This window comes from Lepidochelys kempii, chromosome 3, assembly GCF_965140285.1.
Source record: "Lepidochelys kempii isolate rLepKem1 chromosome 3, rLepKem1.hap1, whole genome shotgun sequence".
NCBI classification, from domain to species: domain Eukaryota; kingdom Metazoa; phylum Chordata; order Testudines; family Cheloniidae; genus Lepidochelys; species Lepidochelys kempii.
The window spans coordinates 113,648,537-113,673,239 of NC_136382.1; the positions used below are offsets into that span (position 1 = coordinate 113,648,537).

General features: G+C 41.9%; 1 protein-coding gene across 4 annotated transcripts in view; it reads left to right on the forward strand.

Moving 5' to 3' along the window:
- Nucleotides 1-24,703, forward strand: part of SASH1 (SAM and SH3 domain containing 1) — a 172,362-nt gene that overhangs the window by 108,915 nt on the left and 38,744 nt on the right. For 2 of the 4 annotated variants that reach the window (XM_073337581.1, XM_073337582.1), the window contains exons 1-2: nucleotides 5,919-6,202; nucleotides 12,199-12,331. In XM_073337581.1, coding sequence (XP_073193682.1) covers nucleotides 6,191-6,202; nucleotides 12,199-12,331 — 145 coding nt within the window. In that variant the 5' untranslated portion in view covers nucleotides 5,919-6,190. Of the gene's footprint in view, nucleotides 1-5,918; nucleotides 6,203-12,198; nucleotides 12,332-24,703 lie in introns of those variants that run through there. The other 2 variants (XM_073337578.2, XM_073337580.2) reach the window with 1 other exon arrangement.

Consider the following 24,703-nt stretch of genomic DNA (forward strand, 5'->3'; position numbering starts at 1 on the left):
AAAAGAATGTCAAGCATTGATTTTTGTATCTGGCCACTATCAGAGACTGGGTACTCGACTAGCTGGACCACAGGACTGCTCCACTATGGCAATTCCTATGTATCTTTTTTCCAATTTATAATTAAATTTCTATTTAAAGAGGTTCTAAAATGTTAAATCAGGAATTATGCATGCACCTGCCCCCCTTTTATAAAACTGTTGGAATAAAACATGGTCAAATAAAAGGCTACTATTAGAATTGGCTCTTAGCATTACAGTTACTGTTATATTGGTTGATAAATATAAAGAAGTTGAAAAATTACAGTATAATTTCTTTAAAACCAATTCTGTCCCAATATCTAAGAAAAATAATGACGGTAAATCTGTTATGCTGTACTATGTAACAGCATTGTAATGATTAAGACTGCTGATACTTTCCAAATGCAGCAATCCTTTAAAAATTTCTACTGATTTTAGTCTTGTTACAGATGGATTCCTGAAACCTTCAACTAATAATCTGAGACACTATATTATAGTAACCAGGAAAAAAGCCCAGCTCTTTATGTTGTAATATAGTCATTTAAACTAATTGGAAGTAAATTAAAAGCCAGTGAATATTCACAGTCTGTATTTATTATTAGCAAATGAGGGAATGAGGAATATGTATCATTTGTAATTGTTTCAGGCACTACAGTGTACAAGGTGATACTGACATACATAGATGGATAGCTTTAACATTTTGAAAAATGATTTTGTCCTAGAGAGTATGAACTTTCAGGCATTAGAGCAAGCACATTATTGTCTCTAACAAATGGAGACTTCTAAGTTTATGCAAGAAGATTTTCTCCATGAAAAGCTAGAGGGTGCAAGTGGATGTTTGTGTTGTACTGTTTCTTGAGGAGCTTATGGTCCATCAAGGGCTGGCATAGTCTTTCAAGTAGTGAAAGCTGAGCATGCTTTTGGATGAACGCAGAGCTTTTTGTTTTTACACTGTACTGTGCTTAGTCCAGTTTCAACACAGGTTTGTTAGTTCCAGCATGCACTGATGTGATTTAATGCCTCTGCACCTCCTTATAATATTGGCAATGCTTAGAAATAGTTATAACAAAGAAAGAGTCTGTAATTGTCAAGTCTAGCTTTATAGTCATAGCACTGAATTCCCAGATTACATGTAGAACATAGGACGTCATCCTATAAAGTGCTGAATGCCCTCATCTCTCACTGACATCACAGGCTCAGCAGCTCACAATTAGGTCCTAGTGAGGTTGGCTAAAGAACTACAGCATAACAAAAGACCTGACCTTTATTGCCTCATGGGTGTAGTAACCTATGGGAACATTAACAAGAGAAACACAAATCAGCATTTTAGGTTCCAGTGAGCAATTCAGTGTTTGAAAGTTTTGTGAGTACTGTGTGGTGATGATAACATAGCAGGAGTTAATCAAAGATTTGTTAATACTTGGCTTTTAAAAACACGTATTTTTTCCCTTTCAGTCTGAAATTTTCCAGAGCATTTCTAAAACTTACAAGAAATGCCTATTTGGGTTAGGGTTAAAAATAAAACTTAATCAGTTTTTTTGCCGTTACAGATTACCATGGAGGCCATCTCCATGCTGTGATCATTTGCCTCGCTATTTGTAGGTTTAATCGCCATTGAGGCTTGTAGGGCTGTAGTGTTTCCCTGACCATTGTTACAAGGAATTTTTATTTTCTAACAACATGCTTATGCTAAACTATTGAATATGAGGCAACTCAGCTGATGGGTAGCCCAGCAAAACTCCCATTGACTTTCAGCAGGAGTTGCACATTCTTATGCTAGTGCTGGATATGGCCCTATATAATTAATTTGTAAGAAGTCTAAGAAAAAAATCCTGTTAATATTGCTAAAAATAAAAAGGATTAGAAGCCACCAGGCAACAACTGTATTTGAACATAGTGGTAGCTAGCACAGTTCTGATCATGTGGACAAGGTCATGCTGTCTTAATTTACTACAAGATATTAGGCCATTATATGGGGGGGTGGGGGGCTTCATTAATATTTCCTCCTTCTGGCTTCATGTTACCTTGTTCTTTCTATCCTTTTCCCCATCTGGCAGCTGCCTAATTCCCCTACTTTCTATTCAGCTGGCTAACAGTTCTTTCTATGGAATATGCCATTCTCAGCAGATGAATCAGCCAGCAGGAGATGGTGTAAATGTAATGTGGTTTCCCTCTCCCCACCCTGTGCCTTTGAAGACTAAGCATGTTACTTCTGGAACAAAGTCTTGCTCAGCTCAGGAATCAAGAGTTTCAAAATCCATGTGTTTCATTCCCCCACTTGGCAGGCCCGTGCCAAATCTTTACTTATGGTACAACAGAGAATTTTAATAGAGCTCATATTGATTGCCACTTGCCTTCCCCAGGATTGGCGTGTTCATTTTGCTTATGATGGTGCCTTTAATCATTTTACTGTTGTAAAAATATTGTAATAACAGAATTTAAATTATTTCATCCCGCATTAAAGGTATCTGTGGGCTGCACAAATCTTACAGCGGCGTGTAGAGTTCATATACAGCATCCCGCCCCCAGCACGGGTATAAGTAGCAGTGTAGAGGTGAGGCACTACTTAGGCAAATAAAGACATGCCAGAACCTTAGGGTATGTACCATACATAACGCTCTCTGCACCCAAGCAGTGCCTCCCCCATCTACACGGCTATTTTTAGCAGTGTAGTGTGCTGCTGATGGAGCCTTCTCCCACCGTGGGGGAAGGCTCTGCTAGGGGAAAGGCAGCAGGGAAAGGCCCTGACAGCTCCCTGCAATGGGGAAAGGCTCCAGCAGAGGTGAGCTGCCAGAAACTTTACCTGCTGCTTTCCCTTCCCACCCCCCGCCAGAGCCTTTCATTGCCATGTGTAGCTACACACTAAAGTGTGGACACCACCAGTGTAGTGCCTGTACCCTTGTCAAGGTTCCTTCCCCACTCTGAACTCTAGGGTACAGATGTGGGGACCTGCATGAAAACCTCCTAAGCTTACTTTTACCAGCTTAGGTTAAAACTTCCCCAAGGTACAAATTAATTTTATCTTTTGTCCTTGGAATAACCACTGCCACCACCAAACTCTAACTGGGTTTACTGGGAAACGTAGTTTGGACACGTCTCCCCCCCCAAATCCTCCCAACTCTTGCACCCCACTTCCTGGGGAAGGTTTGGTAAAAACCCTCACCAATTTGCATAGGTGACCACAGACCCAAACCCTTGGATCTGAGAACAATGAAAAAAGCATTCAGTTTTCTTACAAGAAGACTTTTAATAGAAATAGAAGTAAATAGGAGTAAAGGAATCACCCCTGTAAAATCAGGATGGTAGGTACCTTGCAGGGTAATTAGATTCAAAACATAGAGAATCCCTCTAGGCAAAACCTTAAGTTACAAAAAAGACACACAGACAGAAATAGTCATTCTATTCAGCACAATTCTTTTCTCAGCCATTTAAAGAAATCATAATCTAACGCATACCTAGCTAGATTACTTACTAAAAGTTCTAAGACTCCATTCCTGTTCTGTCCCTGGCAAAAGCAGCACACAGACAGACACAGACCCTTTGTTTCTCTCCCTCCTCCCAGCTTTTGAAAGTATCTTGTCTCCTCATTGGTCATTTTGGTCAGGTGCCAGCGAGGTTACCTTTAGCTTCTTAACCCTTTACAGGTGAGAGGATTTTTCCTCTGGCCAGGAAGGATTTTAAAGGGGTTTACCCTTCCCTTTATATTTACAACAACCCTACATGCCACTGCCTGTATAGACAAGGCCTTAAAGGGGCCTCTGTTATTATGAACCATCTTTGATATGAATGTAACTACATTTAATCACTTCACTGTTCTCGCTCGAGGTTTTTATTCTATTCCAAGAAGCTGGTTCTCATGGATGATGACGTTAAGCTCCATTAATTTTTAGTACAGTATATTCGAAAGAATGGCAGTCTCCCCAGGCCACCTCAGCCCTGCCAAAACATGTCACGCAAAAGGCTGTTAAGACATACCATTGCTAGAAGCACTGTTTCACATACAGTATTATTTGGGCTGATGAAAAATGTACTAGACCTTGAGGGAGAATGAGGGAGGACATTTTATTTTAACAGACATTAAATGCATCTTGATTCTGCCACTCTCTCTCTCATGCTGAGTGGTACATTACTATGCATGTCATCCCATTAAAATCAATTAGACAAATTACCTAGTATAAGGTACTATTCAACAGGAGGAAGTGTGGCAGTATCTGGCTCATGAATGGAGCAGTCAAAGATGTGTTCTAAAAAGTTATTTTAACTGAAAACCTGCAAATAGTTAACATCTTGAAACTTGCCTCAGCAACTGTTCCAGAATAAACAGACGACCTAGGAGAATTACATTTTTTTAATTTGTTCTTGGTACATATGACAAATATTTCCCACTAATTTCAACAGGCGATGTCATCACCCTCTAATGTGTAATGTGTCATCCGACTGCCATTGGTGAACTCCTCTGATTTCTTCATAAGTAATACTGGTCCAAATTCAGCTCTGGTGTTACTGAATTTTGAAGCTAGGGATAATTCGCACTATATGTTTTATATTTATACAGTTACTTTTGCTAAGTGGCAAACACATTTTTGACCCCTTATAATTTTTGTAAAGACGGGAGTAATTTTCTTCTAACCTTTCAGTATGGTCCATATTATCACATCCAAACACTACCCAATTTTACATACACAGCCTGTGCTGTGATTAGCTTTGTGAAATGTTCTTAACGAAACCTGAAACCAGGTAAAACTGAAGTTGCAAGCCCAAAACTTGAGCCAGCTTTGCCCATGCTTGAATCTGGGACAAATTTCAAGTGAAGCTGGCCAGTGTCTCATGGATATCTGAGAAAACTCAGTCATCTCTCCCAAAGCTCAAGAAGTTTCAGCTGAGTTTTACTTGGATTTTTGGGGTTCAAGTGAAAAGCAAAACTCAGGGGGTATGAAACTCATCAAATCAAAACCAGAAAAAAGGTTTACATGATTTCTGTGGATCTGAAAGGGCTCTGTTTGCACAGCTTTGGCTTTATAGTCATTGGTACTAAGATGGAGAAGGTAAAAAAGTGTCCGGATGGCTAGATGGGTCATGAAAGAACAGAGTGTTGCACACACCAAAAGGGCCAGATTCTCGGTACTGCTCCTGCTGCTTGAAACGGCAGTAAGTCAAAGTGCACTACGGAACTTTTAGTGGGCAGTAATGGGGTCCACGTGGCCTGGTAGTATCTGTAGATTTACACCCAGCTTGCTGTACACTGTCTCCGTGTGGACAAGCCCTCAGATTATCTCCCAGGAAATGTGGAGATCAGGCACGAGGCAAGAGATTTGAGCTCAGCCTTGGGAGAAAAGGGAGAGATCTCACTTTTCATGTGCACGGTCTAGTGCCTGATGAAGGAGCATCATGATAATCTGAGCTAAACTGAGATTTTGGTCAGTAAGATTTGGGAGAGAATTTAAATGGCACCTGGGTGAGGGAAGAACATTTGAGTTCTCGCTTATTGATTATTTTAAATAATAGATTCTATAATTTCAGCAATAACGTTCAGGCAAGGGTTATTTTTCAGTGGGGATCTCTCTGGGGGGCTTTTTGTCAAAAGAATAAAAAAAACCAAACCCCAACCTGGTAAAAGGTTTTAGTTGTGTTTCCTAGAGAGACAGCCTCCACTCTAACAGTAGTGTTTGAGTGTCAGTTCTTATCCTGGCTTTGCACAGATTCTCTGTATGTTTTTTTTTTCTTTCACTGAAATTCCATAGACAGTAATTAAGGAACTGGAGGCCAGCAAGAGGTCAGCAAGCCTTCGTCAGTGAAAACAGGGATTGTTTGCCATGTACAACACTCCCTTTTTTCCTTGTGGTGAATAGAAGATTTGCTTAGAGCTGATGACTTATGCCTTTCTTGCAAGCTATGCAGCTAGCAAGTAACTGGGGGAATCAGTCAGTGAGCAGAAAGCAGCTAATTGAGTCCAGCAACATGCTTTTTTTCTTCTTTACATATTAAGCAGTGGAGTCGGAGTCAGTGTGATGACTGATAATGTAACTCTGGAGAAGAGGTGTCTTGTGCACAGGATACTAATCGAATATAGTATTTAAGAAGTGCCTAATCCTAAATTTTAGGGTTACAAAGCTGACAGAGCAGGAGCTGATCACTTGGGGGAATTATTCGGAACTGAGCTGTAGGCCTATAAATGCCGAAGCCGGTAAGTCATTATGTGGTATGATATGGAGAGGATGTGCCTCCTGTCTCAGAGAGAGAAAAGGCTTTTGTGGTTATTGTTAGGCACCGCATAACATGCTGAGCTTTTCTTGTCTCCTCTTTTCCTTTCCCTGGGACTCTGTACTCTTCTGTTCTATTTTCCTGTCCCCGGCTATAGTCGGACTTCTTTTGGGGGGGGGGGGGGGGGTTCTTCCCTGCCCCGATAGTAAGATGATTATATTTCTGGAGGACGTAAAGCTTGTTCTAGAGAAAAAGGGAGAAGGGACATATGCAACCACGTCTCCCAGCGCAAGCAGCAAATCTGTTTGATTTGACAGGCTCGGAGTTCTGGAATGACTAATAAGTGGTTAATTATCGGGCACATCATACATAGAATTTGTGTATTTGCCCCATTCTGTCCCTCAAGAATTGTCTGACTGTCCCAACACAATTGCAATTTGGGCTCAAATTTGGAGATTTGGTGGGAGATTTTCTGGTTCAGTAAAGAAATAAACTATTACTAGGGCATGAAATTAATTTCAGAAGTTTGATATCTTTCCAGATGGTTTCATACAGCTTGAGTAAAACATCATGTATGTTTTTGTTTACAGGGCTGAAGCAGATCAATCAAGTAAGCTGGATTTATCTGGACATAGCCCTGATATTTCTTAAATACTTCTATTCTATTAGGAGTGGGCTAGCAAGCAATCGTACATTGTGTTTTACAAAGAATGCCTCTAAAACCCTGAAGTGATCCCAAAAATTTCCCTGCAGAGTGTTAGCTACTTCTGTTTTATATTAGTCCAATAATTCCATATACCCTCATAAATGTGAACATGCTTTGTAAAGATCTAATTCAAGCGGGGAAGTTAGGATTGTTCACTATTATTATTTATATACCGCCTAAAATGGACTGCGTAGTGTTTCATAGATCTAGAACAAGGTACATATCTTTGGCCCAAAGAACTTACGTTCTAAATTGACAGCATAAAAAAGTCATAGGAGGAGGAGGTAGGTGGGGTGGAGGACAGTAAGTTATGGGGATGCAGTGCTTATTTTAGTCCCTTGATTACTTTTTTTAAACAACTACTTTTAAAATTGTTCTAATTTTGGTTTAAGGGATCGTGGGAAAATATGGTTTTTGAGAATAGCTATTGAAGGAAGAAGGGGAGGTTGCGTGGGGTACAGAATCAAGGAGGACATTCTGGGCGTAGAGCACAGCAAAGGTAATGGCACAATTAGGGTTTCAAGAACATTTTTCACAGTATTATGGTCACACTTGCTCTCCAAAAAAGAGCTGAGGCTGCAGGTACAACTTGGAGTTATACTTTTCCAGTCATTCAATGCATGATTGTTGCAGTTCTCTGTATGCAGTCCTTGGTATTTACAGATGCTGTTAATTTAATTCCAGTTTCCCTGTAGCCCTTCGTGCGGTTGTGTAATAGAGTTCTCCAAACTGGCCCAGTTTCTTTGCTATTAGAACATTGCAGATGTGTCAAAGATGCACTTGTTCCAAAAGAAGCTGAGAAAGGAAACTCCGCCCAAGCATTAGTGCCAAATAGGCCCCATAGGCTTTGCTCTATTCCACTGGCAGCAGAATGGTGCACTGTCCCTTTAAAGCATGTATAATTTTTTGTATTGGCTTGGTCAATTTGTTATGGCTTAAAACTGTGGAGCCAGCTGTCTGCAATCTGATGTAATGTTGCCATGGAAACTAGAAATGAAACACTTAAGCATTCACCACAGAATTACTACATACAGCATTAGCCAAAATAATTAAAGTTGAGCCATATGGGCTTTTGGATGGAAAAAATGTGAAGCAGCAAGGATGGAAATTGGGTTGTTTCTATTTACAGTACTGTAAATCCATTTGTTTTCCCTTTGGAATATTCAGGAAGGCCTCTTAATAAGGTTACTTAAGAGTCAGGGTATTATGCATATTAAATGCCTCTATTTGCTGTACAGAAAGGGTTAACTACGCTGAAATTTAGTGTAATAGGATAGCCTTATACATGTAGCAATAAAACATTTATAGACTCATTGTACTGTAAGCGCGCTCTGACCTCTGTGTGGGACACCTACCATGTTGACTGCATAAAGTGCCCTTTCTGATTGCTAGCCTTGCTTGCTGTGGGACCTTTCCCTGCAGGAAACCATTGATTGTAACATAGATTTCCTTCGTTACCTATAAAATTGTTCCACCTCAGGACAACACTTTGCAAAGGTCTCCCCGAATATCCAGAGATTGTGCCTATACTTTTGTATTGTTACAATATGTTGAAAGACTTAAGAAGATATATCTGACTTCGATAGCAAGCAGCACTGAAAAAGCCTGTGGGAGAACGGTTGCTAGAGCTGGGTGGGAAATGATTTTCCGAGCCTGTGAGAAATGTTGAGACTTTGAACATTTTTTCCCATCCCAAATTGGGATGAAAAGTTGAAATGTTGAAAAATTTTGTGAACCAAAAAATAAGAAGAGAGAGAAGAGGATTAGGTCAATCAAAATATTTTATTTTGATCATTTTGACACATTTGGCTCCAATTTTGACCTTTTTTTAATTTTTTCACATTTTAAAATTATAAATGAATTTACATTTCAAAATGAAAAGCCATTTCAAACCAAAAATTTGAACTTTTTGTTTAGAAAATACCAAAATGTCCTGTTTCAACAATTTCAATACCTTTTTCAAAGTTGCTTTCAAAATGGGAAATTTGTCAAACCCAATCCTTTTCCATAAGCAATTTCAGTTTCAAAGAATCAGCATTTTCCAGCAAAAGTGTTATTAACTGAAAAAAATCCAGATCAGCTCTTGTGACTATCACTTGTAATGGCAGATGTATAAGGCCTAATCTATAAGGTATTAACAGTCTTTCTCCCCTACAAAAAAAAAAAATAGATATATATTCTGTGCCACACACTCTCCTGCTTGGTAGGAAAGTTCTGCTGGTCAGACTCTGCTGTTGCTTTTAATCAAACAAATATCCCTCAATCTGCTGGCAGTGCTCCTGCTAATACAGCCCAATATGCCGTTGGCCTTCTTGGCAACAAGGGCTCACTGCTGACTCATATCTAGCTTCTCGTCCACTGTAATCCCCAGGTCCTTTTCCACAGAACTGCTGCTTAGCCAGTCAGTCCCAGCCTGTAGTGGTGCATGGGATTCTTCCTTCCTAAGTGCAGGACTCTGCACTTGTCCTTGTTGAACCTCATCAGATTTCTTTTGGCCCAATCCTCCAATTTGTCTAGGTCACTCTGAACCCTATCCCTACACTCCAGCATATCTACCTTTCCCCCCAGCTTAATGTCATCTGCGAACTTGCTGAGGGTGCAATTCATCCCATCACCCAGATCATTAATAAAGATGTTGAACAAAACCGGCCCCAGGACCGACCCCTGGGGCACTCCACTTGATACCGGCTGCCATCTAGACATCGAGCCGTTGATCGCTACCTGTTGAGCCTGACCATCTAGCCAGTTTTCTATACACCTTGTAGTCCGTTCATCCAATCCATACTTCTTTAACTTGCTGGCAAGAATACCATGGGAGACTATATCAAAAGCTTTGCTAAAGTAAAGATACATCACATCCATGGCTTTCCTCCTCTCCACAGAGCCAGCTATCTCATCATAGAAGACAATCAGGTTGGTCAGGCATGACTTGCCCTTGGTTAATCCATGTTGACTGTTCCTGATCACCTTCTTCTCCTCCAAGTGCCTCAAAATGGATTCCTTGAGGACCTGCTCCATGATTTTGCCAGGGACTGAAGTGAGGCTGACCGGTCTGTAGTTATTCCACTCTATTCAGCACTGGTGAGGCCACATCTGGAGTATTGTGTCCAGTTTTGGTCCTCCCACTACAGAAGGGATGTGGACAAATTGGAGAGAGTCCAGCGGAGGGCAATGAAAATTATTAGGAGGCTGGGGCACATGGCTTATGAGGAGAAGCTGAGGGAACTGGGGTTATTTAATCTGCAGAAGAGAAGAGTGAGGGGGGATTTGATAGCAGCCTTCAACTACCTGAAGGGGGGTTCCAAAGAGGATGGAGCTAGGCTGTTCTCAGTGGTGTCAGATGACAGAATAAGAAGCAGTGGTCTCAAGTTGCAGTGGGGGAGGTCTAGACTGGATATTAGGAAACACTATTTCACTAGGAGAGTGGTGAAGCACTGGAATGGGTTACTTAGGGAGGTGGTGAAATCTCCATCCTTACAGGTTTTTAAGACCTGGCTTGATAAAGCCTGGCTAGGATGATTTAGTTGGTGTTGGTCTTGGTTTGAGCACGGGGTTGGACTAGGTGACTTCCTGAGGTCTCTTCCAACTCTAATATTCTATGATTCTATGATTTACCTTGATTTAAACCAGTCTGCTGCTATCCTACTTCATTGTATTAAAATAATAATCTTTCACTTGGTAACTAATTACATACTGTATTGGTCCCTATGATAAATGCACTCACTGGGTCTTGTGGATTCTTGTGTTTAGCAACATTGGAATTGCCATACAGCATCCGACCAGCAGACCAGTTAGTCTTTTTTATTTTAGAATAATGTGAATTTTGTTTTAATCAAGTAAATTGAGGAATGTGGGTCAAACGCTCTGCTGGCACAACCCCACTGGCTTCAAAGGAATTGCACCAGCAGAAAATTTGGCCCTATGAGGGATTCCCATTGACTTTCAATAAGCGGCATCTCAGTGAACTTTGAAAATATACCCAGGTGTTTGCCGTTTGACATCCTATCCTGTGGTTTATGTTGTTCCATTCTGACTTTTATGTATATTTTAAAAGTCCATAAGCTCTCCTATTTTGCCTGCCTTTAAATAGGCTCATGGTTAGGTAACAATAGGGTGGTTTTTTTTCATGAGAAGAAAATAATGCAGTTTGACATAAAGTTCATTGTGAGAAAGATGCATAAAAATTTTTGAGCTGGACCTTAGAATGTGATGAATTGGTTGGGGTATACACAAAGACAAAGGTATACAATCTGTGCAGCCCTCCAGCTGGAATGGGCAGTGCTTGCTGGAATGCACTGCATACAGTGCCAGTCCTGTACTGTAAGAGCTGGAGTGCCTTCCTCCCCTCTCTCCCCCTTCTTACATTTGAAATAGATTAAAACAGAGGAAGTAGCATATTGAACGTTGGATCTGTCTCAAAAATTGGAACCCTCATTTCGTCCACAAGGAATAAATTGTTTCAGCTTGTTGTGTGTCTGCTGCTGGAGCGAGTGAATTTTTTTTTGCCTCTGTAATGTTTGATACTTGAGGGAAAACAGCTGGAACTGAGCATAATGGATCAGATGCAAAATGAAACGGGATGCTGGGGAATATGGACTATACTGTATATCTGAAAAGGTCAGAGTTTTCCCTTGGTCATTGTTGGAGGAATGCTGTGTCCATCCTAAGCCTAGCCTTGAGAGCCTTCAAAAGGAGTGTGGGATAGTGGGAGGAGGAGAGAGAAGATTTTGTAGCTGTGGCAGCATGTAACTAATGAACGAGACAGAGAATGAAGTCTCTTCCTTTCCGTCCCCTTCTTGTACTGCTGGTTTTAATTTTCTGGGAAGACTGGAAAAAGTCAATGATAGAGTTTCAGTTTGGAGAAGCTGTTTATTACCAAGTTTAAATGGCAAGTTCCGACAGGCCAGACAAACCAGTGCCTGACCCAAACCACAGGAGCGTAACTGGTATGGTAAGAGAGCCCTGCCTGCAATGCGTTGAAAGAAGACGTGAAAGTAGTTATTACACAATGCATGGAAAGGAAGACAAGGGCAGCAATGTATTTCAGTGCTTTTAGGACCTTCCGTTGCACAGAATTAGAAGTCAAAATGGTATGTTATGCACTTTGAAACCTGTCAATAATTTCAACGCTTCTCTCTGACCTGGGTGGAGAATATAACCCCTGTTACAGAGCTGCTTTGACACAGAGCGGCAGCTGGGTTGGGTTAACTTGACTTCACGGAGCAACCCATGGAACAATTACGTTATTAACATTCCCTTTGTTTCTTTGCCAGTCAAGAGAACAATCGGATGATGAAACAGAGGAATCGGTGAAGTTTAAGAGGTTGCACAAGCTGGTTAACTCTACTCGCAGAGTCAGAAAGAAACTAATTAGGGTGGAAGAAATGAAAAAACCCAACACAGAAGGTAAAAGCAAAGTGCATACAGTTATTCTCAATTAAACTGAAATGGTGACTTTCTATTTCTGTGTTGAACAGGGTAAGGTTGGGGGCGGGGAGAATTCTGGGCGAGGGGTAATAAGAATGATTATGCTCATGGCCATAAACTTGTAGCTCTGTGAAACTGGGTGCTGTTTTCTATAAAGACTGAGTTATCCCAGCTGTTTTAAGACTTTAAGGAGAGCAATGTGGCTGTTTGGGAGGTGGTTACTGCTACAGCTGAAGGTCTGTTAACACTCCGAGTGCAATATTGGACAGCTCTTTTATCAGGAGGTTAGAACTTGGCTTTATATTTTGACTCCCCCTGTTGTATTTTGTGGAAAGAATGAAAGGTAGCAGAAATTCCTCGATATTTGTGCCCCTATTATGTCACAAACAGCAGAGCAGAGCCACCCTGACTTGGTTCTTTTTCTCCAAGCCTTTGGAGGCACCTTTGCAAGAACATTCCCCAATTGCAGCTCTAAGGATTTGGAAGGGGAGTGGCTAGTTGAAGGTGTAACTGTTCTACATGGTATCATTCTTTGGCAAGGCCAGAGAATTTCTATCACACATTCTTGCTGTATTAACTCCATCTCTGTGCCTTCTATGATCCTGGTGGGAAACACATAGGCAATCAGCTACGGCATGCAAAAGCCATGTTGCTGGTGGAGAAAGAACCTAGGGAGAGGTGCAGAGGCTCACCCTCTCAGTATGTATACACTGCAGTTAACTTGGATGATCAGTACCTAGGTCTGAGCACTGGAGTTAGCCTAACCTGTATGTGAACAGCCACACTGCAAAGCCATACCCAAGTTGCTGGGTCCTCACTGGTGCTGTGCTCACCTGTGTGTGTCACTAGGACTTGTAGGGTTATATCCCATTATTCTTTGTGCTGCAGTAAACTGAGCCACTCTATGGTTCTTTTTTTAGTGAATTGTAGGAGAACTTGTCTGTCCTTCTGGGCATAGACGGAAGTATGAAGGCTCTGGAGAACCGTCAGCACTCGAATGATTTAGCCTATATCCTCACTGCAAAATAGGCGAGTTACCAGCCTAAGTGAAGGCCTCACTCAGGTTTTAGCCTCTAGCCCCATACAAGCTAGCTAGACTTGGTTGAAAGCACCACTAACCTTGGGGTGAGATGGTTTTGTGTGTGGATGGGAGGGAGTTGGAACTAACATGCTGTTTGCTGCCATCACATTGTTCACTCTTTGTACCCTGCCCCCTACCCTGTGTCTGTCTTGTCTATTTGGACTGTAAACTCTTCAGAGCAGGGACTGTCTACTGCTCTGTGTTTGTTCAGCGCCTAGCACAATAGGGCCCCTCTTTTGGTTGACCCTTAGGCATCGCTGTAATAAACGTGATTAATAACAACAAGGGACATCTGTGTGATTATAGGACCATTCTCTCTAACCACTGAAAGCCTCTCCTTCACTAGGGGATGATGTGTGTGAAGTTTCCCCCAAGGAAATTTTCTCTCTTCCACAATGTTTTTCTGTGGCAGAGCATCATTTTCAGATTTAAAGTGCTTTACAAACACTGTCTATTTAATCGTCACAACACCTTCTGATAAGTATTATCCCCATTTTTCAGATGGCAAGTGACTTCCTCAAGAACACAGAAGATGCTATGGTCAGGGTCTCAGCCCTCTCTTTCAGCAAGTAGTTAAATTTGAGTGAATAAAGTTGATTCTCTAGATAAGACATTTGCTATGATTCTTAAAAATCAGGGTATAAGTGCTAAATCAGGTGGTGTGACTCATTATGGCTGCTAGGTTTGTTTGGTTTGGTTTACTATCAGTTTGGTCCAGCAAAAGCAGTTGATGTTAACAAGCTAATTAGTATTTAATGACTCTCAGACTCACAGACTTTAAGGCCAGAAAGAGACCATCATGATCATCTAGTCTGACCTCCCACACATAGCAGGCCACAAAACCTTACCCACCCCGTAATAGACCCGTAACCTCTGGCTGAGTTGCTGAAGTTCTCAAATCAAGTTACAGGGAATCCACCATTTACAGTAGTTTAACCCTGCAAGTCACCCATGCCCCATGCGGTCGAGGTAGGCAAAAACAAAAAAACAGGGTCTCTGCCAATCCTGATCCAAGGGAAAATTCCTTCCTGACCCCAAATATGATGACCAACCAAATATGATGAGCACATGAATAAGACCTACCATCCAGACACCTGAGAGAGAATTCTCTGTAGTAATTCAGAGCCCTCCCCATCTAGCGTCCCATCACTGGTTATTGGAGATGCCACTGTAGGCAGTCTCCTCATACCATCCCCTCCACAAACACATCAAGCTCGGTCTTGAAGCCAGTCAGGTTTTTTGCCCCCACAGCTCCCTTTGGAAGGGTGTTCTAAAACTTCACTCCTCTGATGGTTAGAAACCTTCATCTAATTTCAAGCCTAAACTTGTTGTCATCCATTTGTTCTTGAGTCCACAATAGCGCTTAATTTAAATAATTCATCTCTCTCCCTGGTATTTATCCCTATGATGTATTAATAGAGAGCAGTCATATCTCCCCTCAGCCTTCTTTTGGTTAGACTAAACAAGCCAAGCTCTTTGAGTCTCCTCTCATTAGGTAGGTTTTTCATTCCTCACATCATCCTAGTAGCCCTTCTCTGGACCTGTTCCAGTTTGAATTAAACTTTCTTAAACATGGGAGACCAGAATTGCACCTAGTATTCGAGATGAGGTCTCACCAATGCCTTGCATAATGGTACTAGCACTTCCCTGTCTCTACTGGAAATACCTCGCCTGATGTATTCTAGGACTGCATTAGGCTTTTTCATGACCACAGCACATTGGCGACGCAAAGTCATACTGGAATCAACCAATACACCCAAGTCTTCCTCCTCCTCTGTCACTTCCAACTGATAAGTCTTCAACTTTTAGCAAAAATTCTTACTGTTAGTACCTAAGTGCATGACTTGCCCTTTGCACTATTAAATTTCATCCCATTTATTCCTCAAATTCTCCAGGTCATCCAGATCTTCTTGTATGATATTCCAGTCCTCCTCCATATTGGCAATACATCCCAACTTTGTGTCATCTGCAAAGTTTATTAGCACACTCCCATTAATAAAAATGTTAAATAAGTTTGGTCCCAAGACTAGTTCATGAGGAACTCCACTAGTAACCTCCTTCCAGCTTGATGATTCATCTTTTAGTATGACCCATTGTAGTCTCCCTTTTAACCAGTTCCTCATTCACTTTTCAATTCTCATATTAATCCCCATCTTCTCCAGTTTAACTAATAATTTCCCATGTGGAACCATATCAAATGCCTTACTGAAATCAAGGTAGATTGCCTAAAAAATCAGTTATCTTCTCAAAGGAGATCAGGTTAGTCTGGCACAATCAACCTTTTGTAAAACCATGTTGTATTTTATCCCAGTTACCATTTACCTCTCTGTCCTTAACTACTTTCTCTTTCAAAATTTGTTCCAAGACCTTTCATACCATTGAGGTCAAACTAACAGCCTTTAGTTTTCCAGATCATCTTTTTCCCCTTACTTAAAAATATACATTAAAAGCTATTTTATCTGGCACTTCACCAACCAGAAAGCTCTATAAACCAGCATTTCTGATCTTCATTGAAAGTCCGGTTTATAGTTTGGTTGGTGTGGGGCCAGCACGGGGTTGGGGTGTGGGAAGGGGTGCGGAGCAAGGACTCTGAGACAGAGTTTGGGTGCTGAAAGGGGCTTGGGGTGCAGGATGCCAGATCTGGGGGCCACTCACCTCAGGCAGCTCCCAGCAAGCGGCGACCTGTTCTGGCTGCTCCTAGGCAGAGGTGTGGCAGGCGGCTCTGCATGCTGTCTCCACCCGCAGGCACCACCCCCACAGCTCCCATTGGCCGCAGTTCCTGGCCAATGGGAGTTGCAGAGCCAGAGCTCAGGGCAGGGGCAACACGCAGAGCCACCTGCCACACCTCCGCCTATGAGCAGCCAGGAGAGATCGCCGCTTGCAGGGAGCAACCCAAGGTGAGCGCCGCCAGATCCAGCACCCCCTCCCGTGCCCCAAACTCCCTCTCAGAGCCTGCACCCGAACCCCCAGCCCTGCACTCCCTTCCGTACCCAAATTTCCTCCCTCTTAGTTAACCAGCATTTTTCACTTATTGGGCACCCCCCAACATGCCCAATAAAACAGCTTTTACTGTATTAACAATCCTCCAGTCATAGGGTATGACTGCTGAGTTTACAGATTCACTAAAAGTCCTTGCTATTGGGGTTGCAATTTCATGTGCCAATTTCATGTGCCAGTTTAATATTCTTGGATGGAGATTATCCATGTCCCCCCAATTTAGTCCCATTAAACTAAAACTTAAACTGTTTGAGTTTGACTTCCACCTTGGATGTGGTAATTTCTATTTTCAATATCCTTGCTCCCATTAGCCAGCCTGCCACTCTCCCTAAGCTCTTCATTAGCCTTGTTAAAAAAAATGGAGACAAAGTATTTGTTTAGGTGTTGGGCCATGCCTTGATTATCTTTAATCTCTACCCCATCCTCAAACATCCTCCTTAGAGGTCCCACTTCTTCTTTCCTTGTTTTATTTTTATTTATATGGCTATAGAACATTCTAATATTGGTTTTAATTTCCTGAAGGTCCAGCTCTGCTTGGATTTTGGCAGTTCTCACTTTATCGCTACGTTTTCTGACCTCCAAGAGGTAGCTTTCCTTGCTGATCAAACCCATCTTCCATTCCTGGTAGGCTTTCAGTTAATCACCTGTTTGAGATACTTGCTCATCCAGCTTGGTCTGCAGCCTTTCCCTATGAATTTTTTCTGCTTTCTTGGGATGCAGGCTTTAGATTTCAGAGTAGCAGCCGCGTTAGTCTGTATCCGCAAAAAGAAAAGGAGGACTTGTGGCACTTTAGAGACTAACAAATTTATTTGAGCATAAGCTTTCGTGAGCTACAGCTCACTTCATCGGATGAAGTGAGCTGTAGCTCACAAAAGCTTATGCTCAAAGTGAGCTGTAGCTCACGAAAGCTTAAGCTCAAATAAATTTGTTAGTCTCTAAAGTGCCACAAGTCCTCCTCTTCTTTTTGGGCTTTAGATTGTTTTCTGCAACTTTGATTTAAAGTACTTCCAAGCCTCCTGCATGTTAAGATCCTTGAGTTCTCAAGTCTGGTCCACTTTCCTAACTAATTCCCTTAATTTTGAAAAGTTTTTGCCCTTTTGAAATCAAGGGCCCTTGTTGCAGATCTATTTTTGTTTCTTTTCATTTAGTTTACACTGAATTAGCTCATTATCACTCCAACCAAGATTATCCCCTACAATCAGTTTTTATGTGAGGTCATCACTACTCACCAATACCAAATCTAAAATGGCTTCACCTCTTGTTGGTTCAGTGACTATTTGGTGAAGAAATCTGTCAGTTTTCACATCCAGGAAAATCTGGGCCCTACTATTATTAGTAGCATGTGTCCTCCAGTCTATTTCAGGGAAGTTAGTTTCCCATAATCACACAATTCCTAATAGTAATTATTTCATTAAAAACATTAAATAGGTCTCTATCCATATCCTTATCAGATCCTGGAGATATGTAGCATACCCCAAGCACTATGTCAGGGGACCCTCTAGTAGCTCTTCGCCACCCCCAAAAGTGATTTTGGCCCAAAACAGATTGTCTTATCCATTCTATCACTTCTAATTTCTTTACAGTCTAACTCATCATTAATCTATAATGCTACTTCACCACCTTTACCATTTTTTTGGCTTTCCTGAACAGCCCATGCCCTTCAATACCTGCACTCCAATCATGACTATTATTCCATCATGTTTCTATTATCCCTATAAAATATCTGGTTTCACTTCCTGTACCAGTAGTTCTAGTTTCTCGATTCTGTTACCCAGGCTCCTTGCATTGGTGTACAAACATCTTAATTGTTGCTGTTTGGCTTTTCCCACATTCCTTGCTTGATTGGGTACAGTCATTCTACTGCCAGTATCACCTACCTGACTGTTAGCTTTGTTGGTGTCAGCACTATCTGTCCTCTTAATGTCCATTCTCCTACCCACTGCTGTTCCTTTCTTGCTGTTCCATTGCTGTACCCTTTCTTATTTGATTTTCCTCCTGCTCCATGTTAGAATAAGGTGTGGAGACTTCATGAGCATTTCCCCCAAATTCCTAATTAAAAGCTCTTTTTCAGTTGTACCAACCTCTGTCCCAGAAGTCTGTTTCCCTCTCTACTTAAGTGGAGTCCACCCCATGAGAACAATCCTCTGTCCATGAATTCTTCCCAGTGGTCAAACATCCCAAAGCCCTTCTTATAGCACCACTGCCTGAGCCATCTGTTGATCACCATAATCTTGTCTGTGTGCTAGGGACAAGTAGAATCCCACAGAAGATCACCTGAGCCTCCATTTCCTTAAGCATCTTCCCCAGCCTGGCATAGTCTCCCTTGATACGTTCCAGTGAGAATCTAGCTGTGTCATTTGTTCCCACGTGAAAGACGATCAGTGGATTCTTTCCAGCTCCCATTAGGATCCTCTTCGGCCTCAGGTCCACATCCCGTATCTTAGTTCCTGGCAGACAGCACACCCTTTGTTTTCCCGATCAGCTCTGGTGACAGGCCTGTCTGTTCTTCTTAGTAGAGAGTTACCAATCACATAGACCTCTCTTTCCTTGTGATGGTGATATTCTCCAGCCTTCCTCCTGTTCTTTCTGGCTGCAAATCCTCTTGTCTTTTATTCTCCCTTACAATCTTCCGCAAGTCAACCTGTATTCTCTTGGGGCTCTGAACTTCGGGTAGCTCCACTGACTGACTCTTCCCATAGGACTGGCCGTTCTTCTCTTCTTCCTTGCCCTCCCTCTTTCAGTTACGGCCTGCTGTTCGCCTTTTACATTGTCCAACTCAGCAAATCTGTTCCTGGGCTCTGTTTATTCCTCACTAGCCTGTCGTTTTTCCTCTGCCTGGTTCTTGTAGTCACATGCTTCCACTGGCCACTTTCCTCACCCAGCAGTCTCCCCTCAGAGTTCTTTAGTCCAGTTTGCAGCTGTCTTGACTTTTCCGTTCAGCCTCCTCTTGCCTTCCCTCCATCATCTGCTCGAATCCCCTTCGAAACTCTACCATAGTTTCCACCTGCATCTCCAAACCTCGGATCTTCTCTTCCATCTGCTCTATCAAGCAGCACTTCATACAAACGAAACTCTTTTCAAGTACCCGCTCTAGGATACTGTACATCCTGCAGCTTCTGCATCTGGTCATCTTCATTGTCTCTTCCATTGCTTGGTTCACTCCCACTGCTGCCTCTGTGTCTGTCATAGCCTTCCCACCTCAAGTCCTGTCAAGGAAAAAGAAAAACGAACAAAACCAAACCAAAAACCCAAACAATACCAGAACACCAGACACACCACTCCCTTTACAAACTCCCACTCATATTCCCCTGTTTATAGCTCAGTTTGCTGTCTCCTATGCCACTGGCTGGCTGCTTGGCTGTCTTTTATAGGCCCCCTAATCAGAGAAGCCCCATTCCCTAATCAGGGCTCTGCTTCTCTCAGATCATACTGCACCTAACAGCCTCTGCAAACTGAACAGAAAACAGAAAAAGCACACATCACCCACAAAAACTCACTGACTGCCACTAAGGATCAGGGTCTTGCCACCTCCTTTCTCCTCCAACAGGACTCCCACTCAAATGCCTCTGTTTACAGCTCTGTTTGCGGACTCATGTGCCACTGCTCATTAAAGTGTATAAGTAGACTCAGTTACCATAGGATCTGTACTGGGATCCTGTACTGCTCAACATATTCATAAGCGATCTGGAAAAGGGGGTGAATAGTGAGGTGGCAAAATTTACAGACCGTGCAGAATTACTCATAAGTCCAAAGATGATTCTGAAGAGTTTCAAAGGAGTCTCACTAAACTGGGTGACAAAATGGCAGATGAAATTCAGTGTTGATAAGTGTAAAGTAATGCACACTGGAAAAAATCTCAGCTGTATATACAAAATGGTGGGGTCTAAATTAGTTGTTACCACTCAAGAAAGAGATTTTGGTGTCATTATGGATAGTTCTCTGAAAACATCCACTCAATGTGTGGAAGCAATCAAAAAAGCTAATTGAACATTAGCCAACCTTTAGGAAAGGGATAGATAATAAAACATATCATGGCACTATATAAATCCATGGTATACTCACACCTTGAATATTGCATGTAGTTCTGTTTGCCCCATCTCAGAAAAGATATATTTGAACTGGAAAAGGTGCAGAGAGAGGCAACAAAAAGGATTAGGGGTATGGAACAGTTTTCATATGAAGAGATTAAGACGACTAGGGTTGTTCAGCTATTAGAAAAGAGATGAGTAAGGGGGAGATATGATAAAGGTCTATCAAATCTTAACTGATGTGAAGAAAGTGAATAAGGAAGTGTTACTTATTCCTTCACGTAACACAAGAGCTAGGGGTTGCCTAACATAATGAATAGACAGATGGTTTAAAACAAACAAAAGGAAGTACTTCTTGGAACTCATTCCCATGGGATATTGCGAAGGCCAAAAGCATAACTGGGCCCAAAAAAGAATTAGGTATCTTCATGGAGGATAGGTCCATCAATGTCTGTTCAACAAGATGGTCAAGGACACAATCGCTAAACCTCCAACTGCCAGATGCTGTGTGACTGGATGGAGGGGATGGATCACTCAAAATTATCCTGTTCTGTTCATTCCCTCTGAATCATTTGGCACTGGCTGCTGTCAGAAGACAGGATACTGGGCTAGTTGGACCACTGGTCTGACCCAGGATGGCCAATCTTATGTTCTTAGGGAATTTCTATGGGAAGTTTTATTATGCCACGTCAGGGAACTCGCCACAGGTAATTTTGCCAAAATTCCCCACCCGTTTCTCTTGTTTCTAAAGAAAGGAGAGGCATTCACTGCATTTCCAGATGCAGCTTCTCATGCTTTTCACACAGATTCTTTCATCCTGTTAAATGTAGATTTACTGGACAATGGAATTTGATGCTGACTGAATCTATCGGTATTTTATCTTAATTTTTTTTAGTGGCTAAGTCACTGATGCTTGCTAATTCTCTGCTACCTTTTTCTCCATAGCATTTTTAAAAATCATATATGTTAGTGTCATTAAGGCTCTGTACCAGGCATGGCCAAACCATGGCTCGTGAGCTACATGCAGCTCTTTTATAATTAAAGTGCGGCTCGCAGAACTCCCCCCAACCCCTACTCCCCCATTCTCCACTTACCAGACTGAATTTGGGGGGAGCTCGGGTCCTCTGCCTTACAGCAGAGATGGTGGGGTAGGGACTTCTGCCCAGCAGGTAGGGGGGGGTCTCAAGGCTTCAGCCCCGCGTGGCATGCCTGCCAGAGCTTCGGGCTTCAGCAGGAGTGGGGCTGAAACCCCAAGCCCTGGCAGGAGGATATTGATACAATAGGCATCACAGAAACCTGGTGGAGTGAGAACTATCAATGGGACACAATCACTCCAGGGTACAAAATATATTGGAAGGACAGAACAGGTCCTGCAGGGGAGGAGGGGAGTGGCACTGTCTGTGAAAGAAAATGTAGAATCAAATGAAGTAAAAATCTTAAATGAATCCACATGTTCCGTAGAATCTCTATGGATAGTAATTCCGTGCTCCAATAAGAATATAACAGTAGGGATCTATTATTGACCACCTGACCAGGACAGCGATAATGACGATGAAATGCTAAAGGAGATTAGAGAGGCTATCAAAATAAAAAACTCAATAGTAGTGGGGGATTTCAGTTATCCCCATATTGACTGGGTACATGTCATCTCAGGATGAAATGCAGAGTCAAAATTTCTCGATACTTTAAATGACTGCTTCTTCGAGCAGCTGGTACAGGAACCTACAAGGGGAGAGGCAATTCTTGATTTAGTCCTGAGTGGAGCGCAGGATCTGGTCCAAGAAGTAACTATAACAGGACCGCTTGGAAATAGTGACCATAATATAATAACATTTAACATTCCTGTGGTGGGAAGAACACCTCAGCAGCCCAACACTGGCATTTAATTTCAGAAAGGGGAACTATGCAAAAATGAGGAGGTTGGTTAAACAGAAATTAAAATGTACAGTGAGTCACTAGAGTGAAATCCCTGCAAGCTGCATGGACACTTTTCAAAGACACCGTAATAGAGGCCCAAAATAAAAAACACAGTAAAAGAACTAAAAAAGAGCCACCATGGCTTAACAATCATGTAAAAGAAGTAGTGAGCGATTAAAAGGCATCTTTTAAAAAGTGGAAGTCAAATCCTAGTGAGATAAATAGAAAGGAGCATAAACACTGACAAATTACTTGTAAAAATGTAATAAGAAAAGCCAGAAAGGAGTTTGGAGAACAGCTAGCCAAAAACTCAAAAGGTAATAACAAAATATTTTTTAATTTTACATCAAAAGCAGAAAGCCTGCTAAACAACCAGTGAGGCCCCTGGACATGGTTTCTGTAAAGGGAAATCATGTCTTACTAATCTATTAGCGTTCTTTTGAAGGGGTCAGCAAACGTGTGGACAAGGGGGATGCAGTGGACATAGTGTACTTAGGTTTCCAGAAAGCCTTTGACAAGGTCCCTCACCAAAGACTCTTACGTAAATTAAGTTGTCATGGGATAAGAGGGAAGATCCTTTCATGAGAACTGAGACAGGGAACAAAGCGTAGGAATAAATGGTAAATTTTCAGAATGGAGAGGGATAACTAGTGATGTTACCGAAGGGTCAGTCCTAGGACCAATCCTATTCAACTTATTCATAAATGATCTGGAGAAAGGGGTAAACAGTGAGTTGGCAAAGTTTGCAGACGATACTAAACTGCTCAAGATAGTTAAGACCAAAGCAGACCATGAAGAACTTCAAAAAGATCTCTCAAAACTCAGTGATTGGGCAACAAAATGGCAAATGAAATTTAATGTGAATGAAAGTAAAGTAATGCACACTAGAAAAAATAACCCCAACTACATATACAGTATGATGGGGGCTAATTTAGCTACAACTAATCAGGAAAGAGATCTTGGAGTCATCACGGATAGTTCTCTGAAGATGTCCATGCAGTGTGCAGCGGCAGTCAAAAAAGCAAATGGGATGTTAGGAATCATTAAAAAGGGATAGAGAATAAGACGGAGAATATCTTATTGCCCTTATATAAATCCATGGTACGCCCACATCTTGAATACTACATACAGATGTGGTCTCCTCATCTCAAAAAAGATATACTGGCATTAGAAAAAGTTCAGAGAAGGGAAACTAAAATGATTAGGGGTTTGGAACGGGTCCCATATGAGGAGAGATTGAAGAGGCTAGGACTTTTCAGCTTGGAAAAGAGGAGACTAAGGGGGGATATGATAGAGGGATATAAAATCATGAGTGGTGTGGAGAAAGTGAATAAGGAAAAGTTATTTACTTCCCATAATATGAGAACTAGGAGCCATCAAATTAAATTAATGGGCAGCAGGTTTAAAACAAATAAAAGGAAGTTCTTCACTCAGCGCACAGTCAACCTGTGGAACTCCTTGCCTGAGGAGGTTGTGAAGTCTAGGACTATAACAGGATTTAAAAGAGAACTGGATACATTTATGGAGGCTAAGTCCACTAATGGCTATTAGCCAGGATGGGTAAGGAATGGTGTCCCTAGCCTCTGTTTGTCAGAAGGTGGAGATGGATGGCCAGAGAGAGATCACTTGATCATTACCTGTTAGGTTCACTCCCTCTGGGGCACCTGGCATTGGCCACTGTCGGCAGACAGGATACTGGGCTGGATGGACCTTTGGTCTGACCCAGTGTGGCCATTCTTATGTTCTTACGAGGAGCTGAAGCCCCAACTCCCGTCAGGTGTGCCCTGGCTCTCAGACTTCCGAAGATTTTCATATGTGGCTCAGTGGGTCAGTAAGTTTGGCCACCCCTGCTCTGTACTATGGACTGACTCCGTACAACATCTGTTGTGGCCTATGACACACAATGCATATTTTGCAACTTGTTTAAATACATATTTTCTCAATAGGCCATTGTAATTTGTCAACGCTTATTCACTCTCATACGAACTATTATTCTGTTACACTGGGAAAAGGAAAAGTAACTGAACCACTGAACAGTTCAGTGCAAGTGATGTTAAGAGTGTCAAATCTGGCACACAACCATTCCTTTATTTAGCTGGCTGTACCTTCACAGAAGAGAGGCGTAGGTTTCAACTAATGTGTGTGCAGCAGATGTCTCTTGCCGACAGAATGAACAGAAGATGAAATAGGAAGTCTCAACTCTGAATTTACATCCTTGTTTAGGCTGAGGCTAGACCTGCAATGTTGTTTGCATGTTGGAATTTATTCACTATTATTAGGATAGTTTACCAACACCATAATTGAAGTCAGTGGTCCAAATTCATCCCG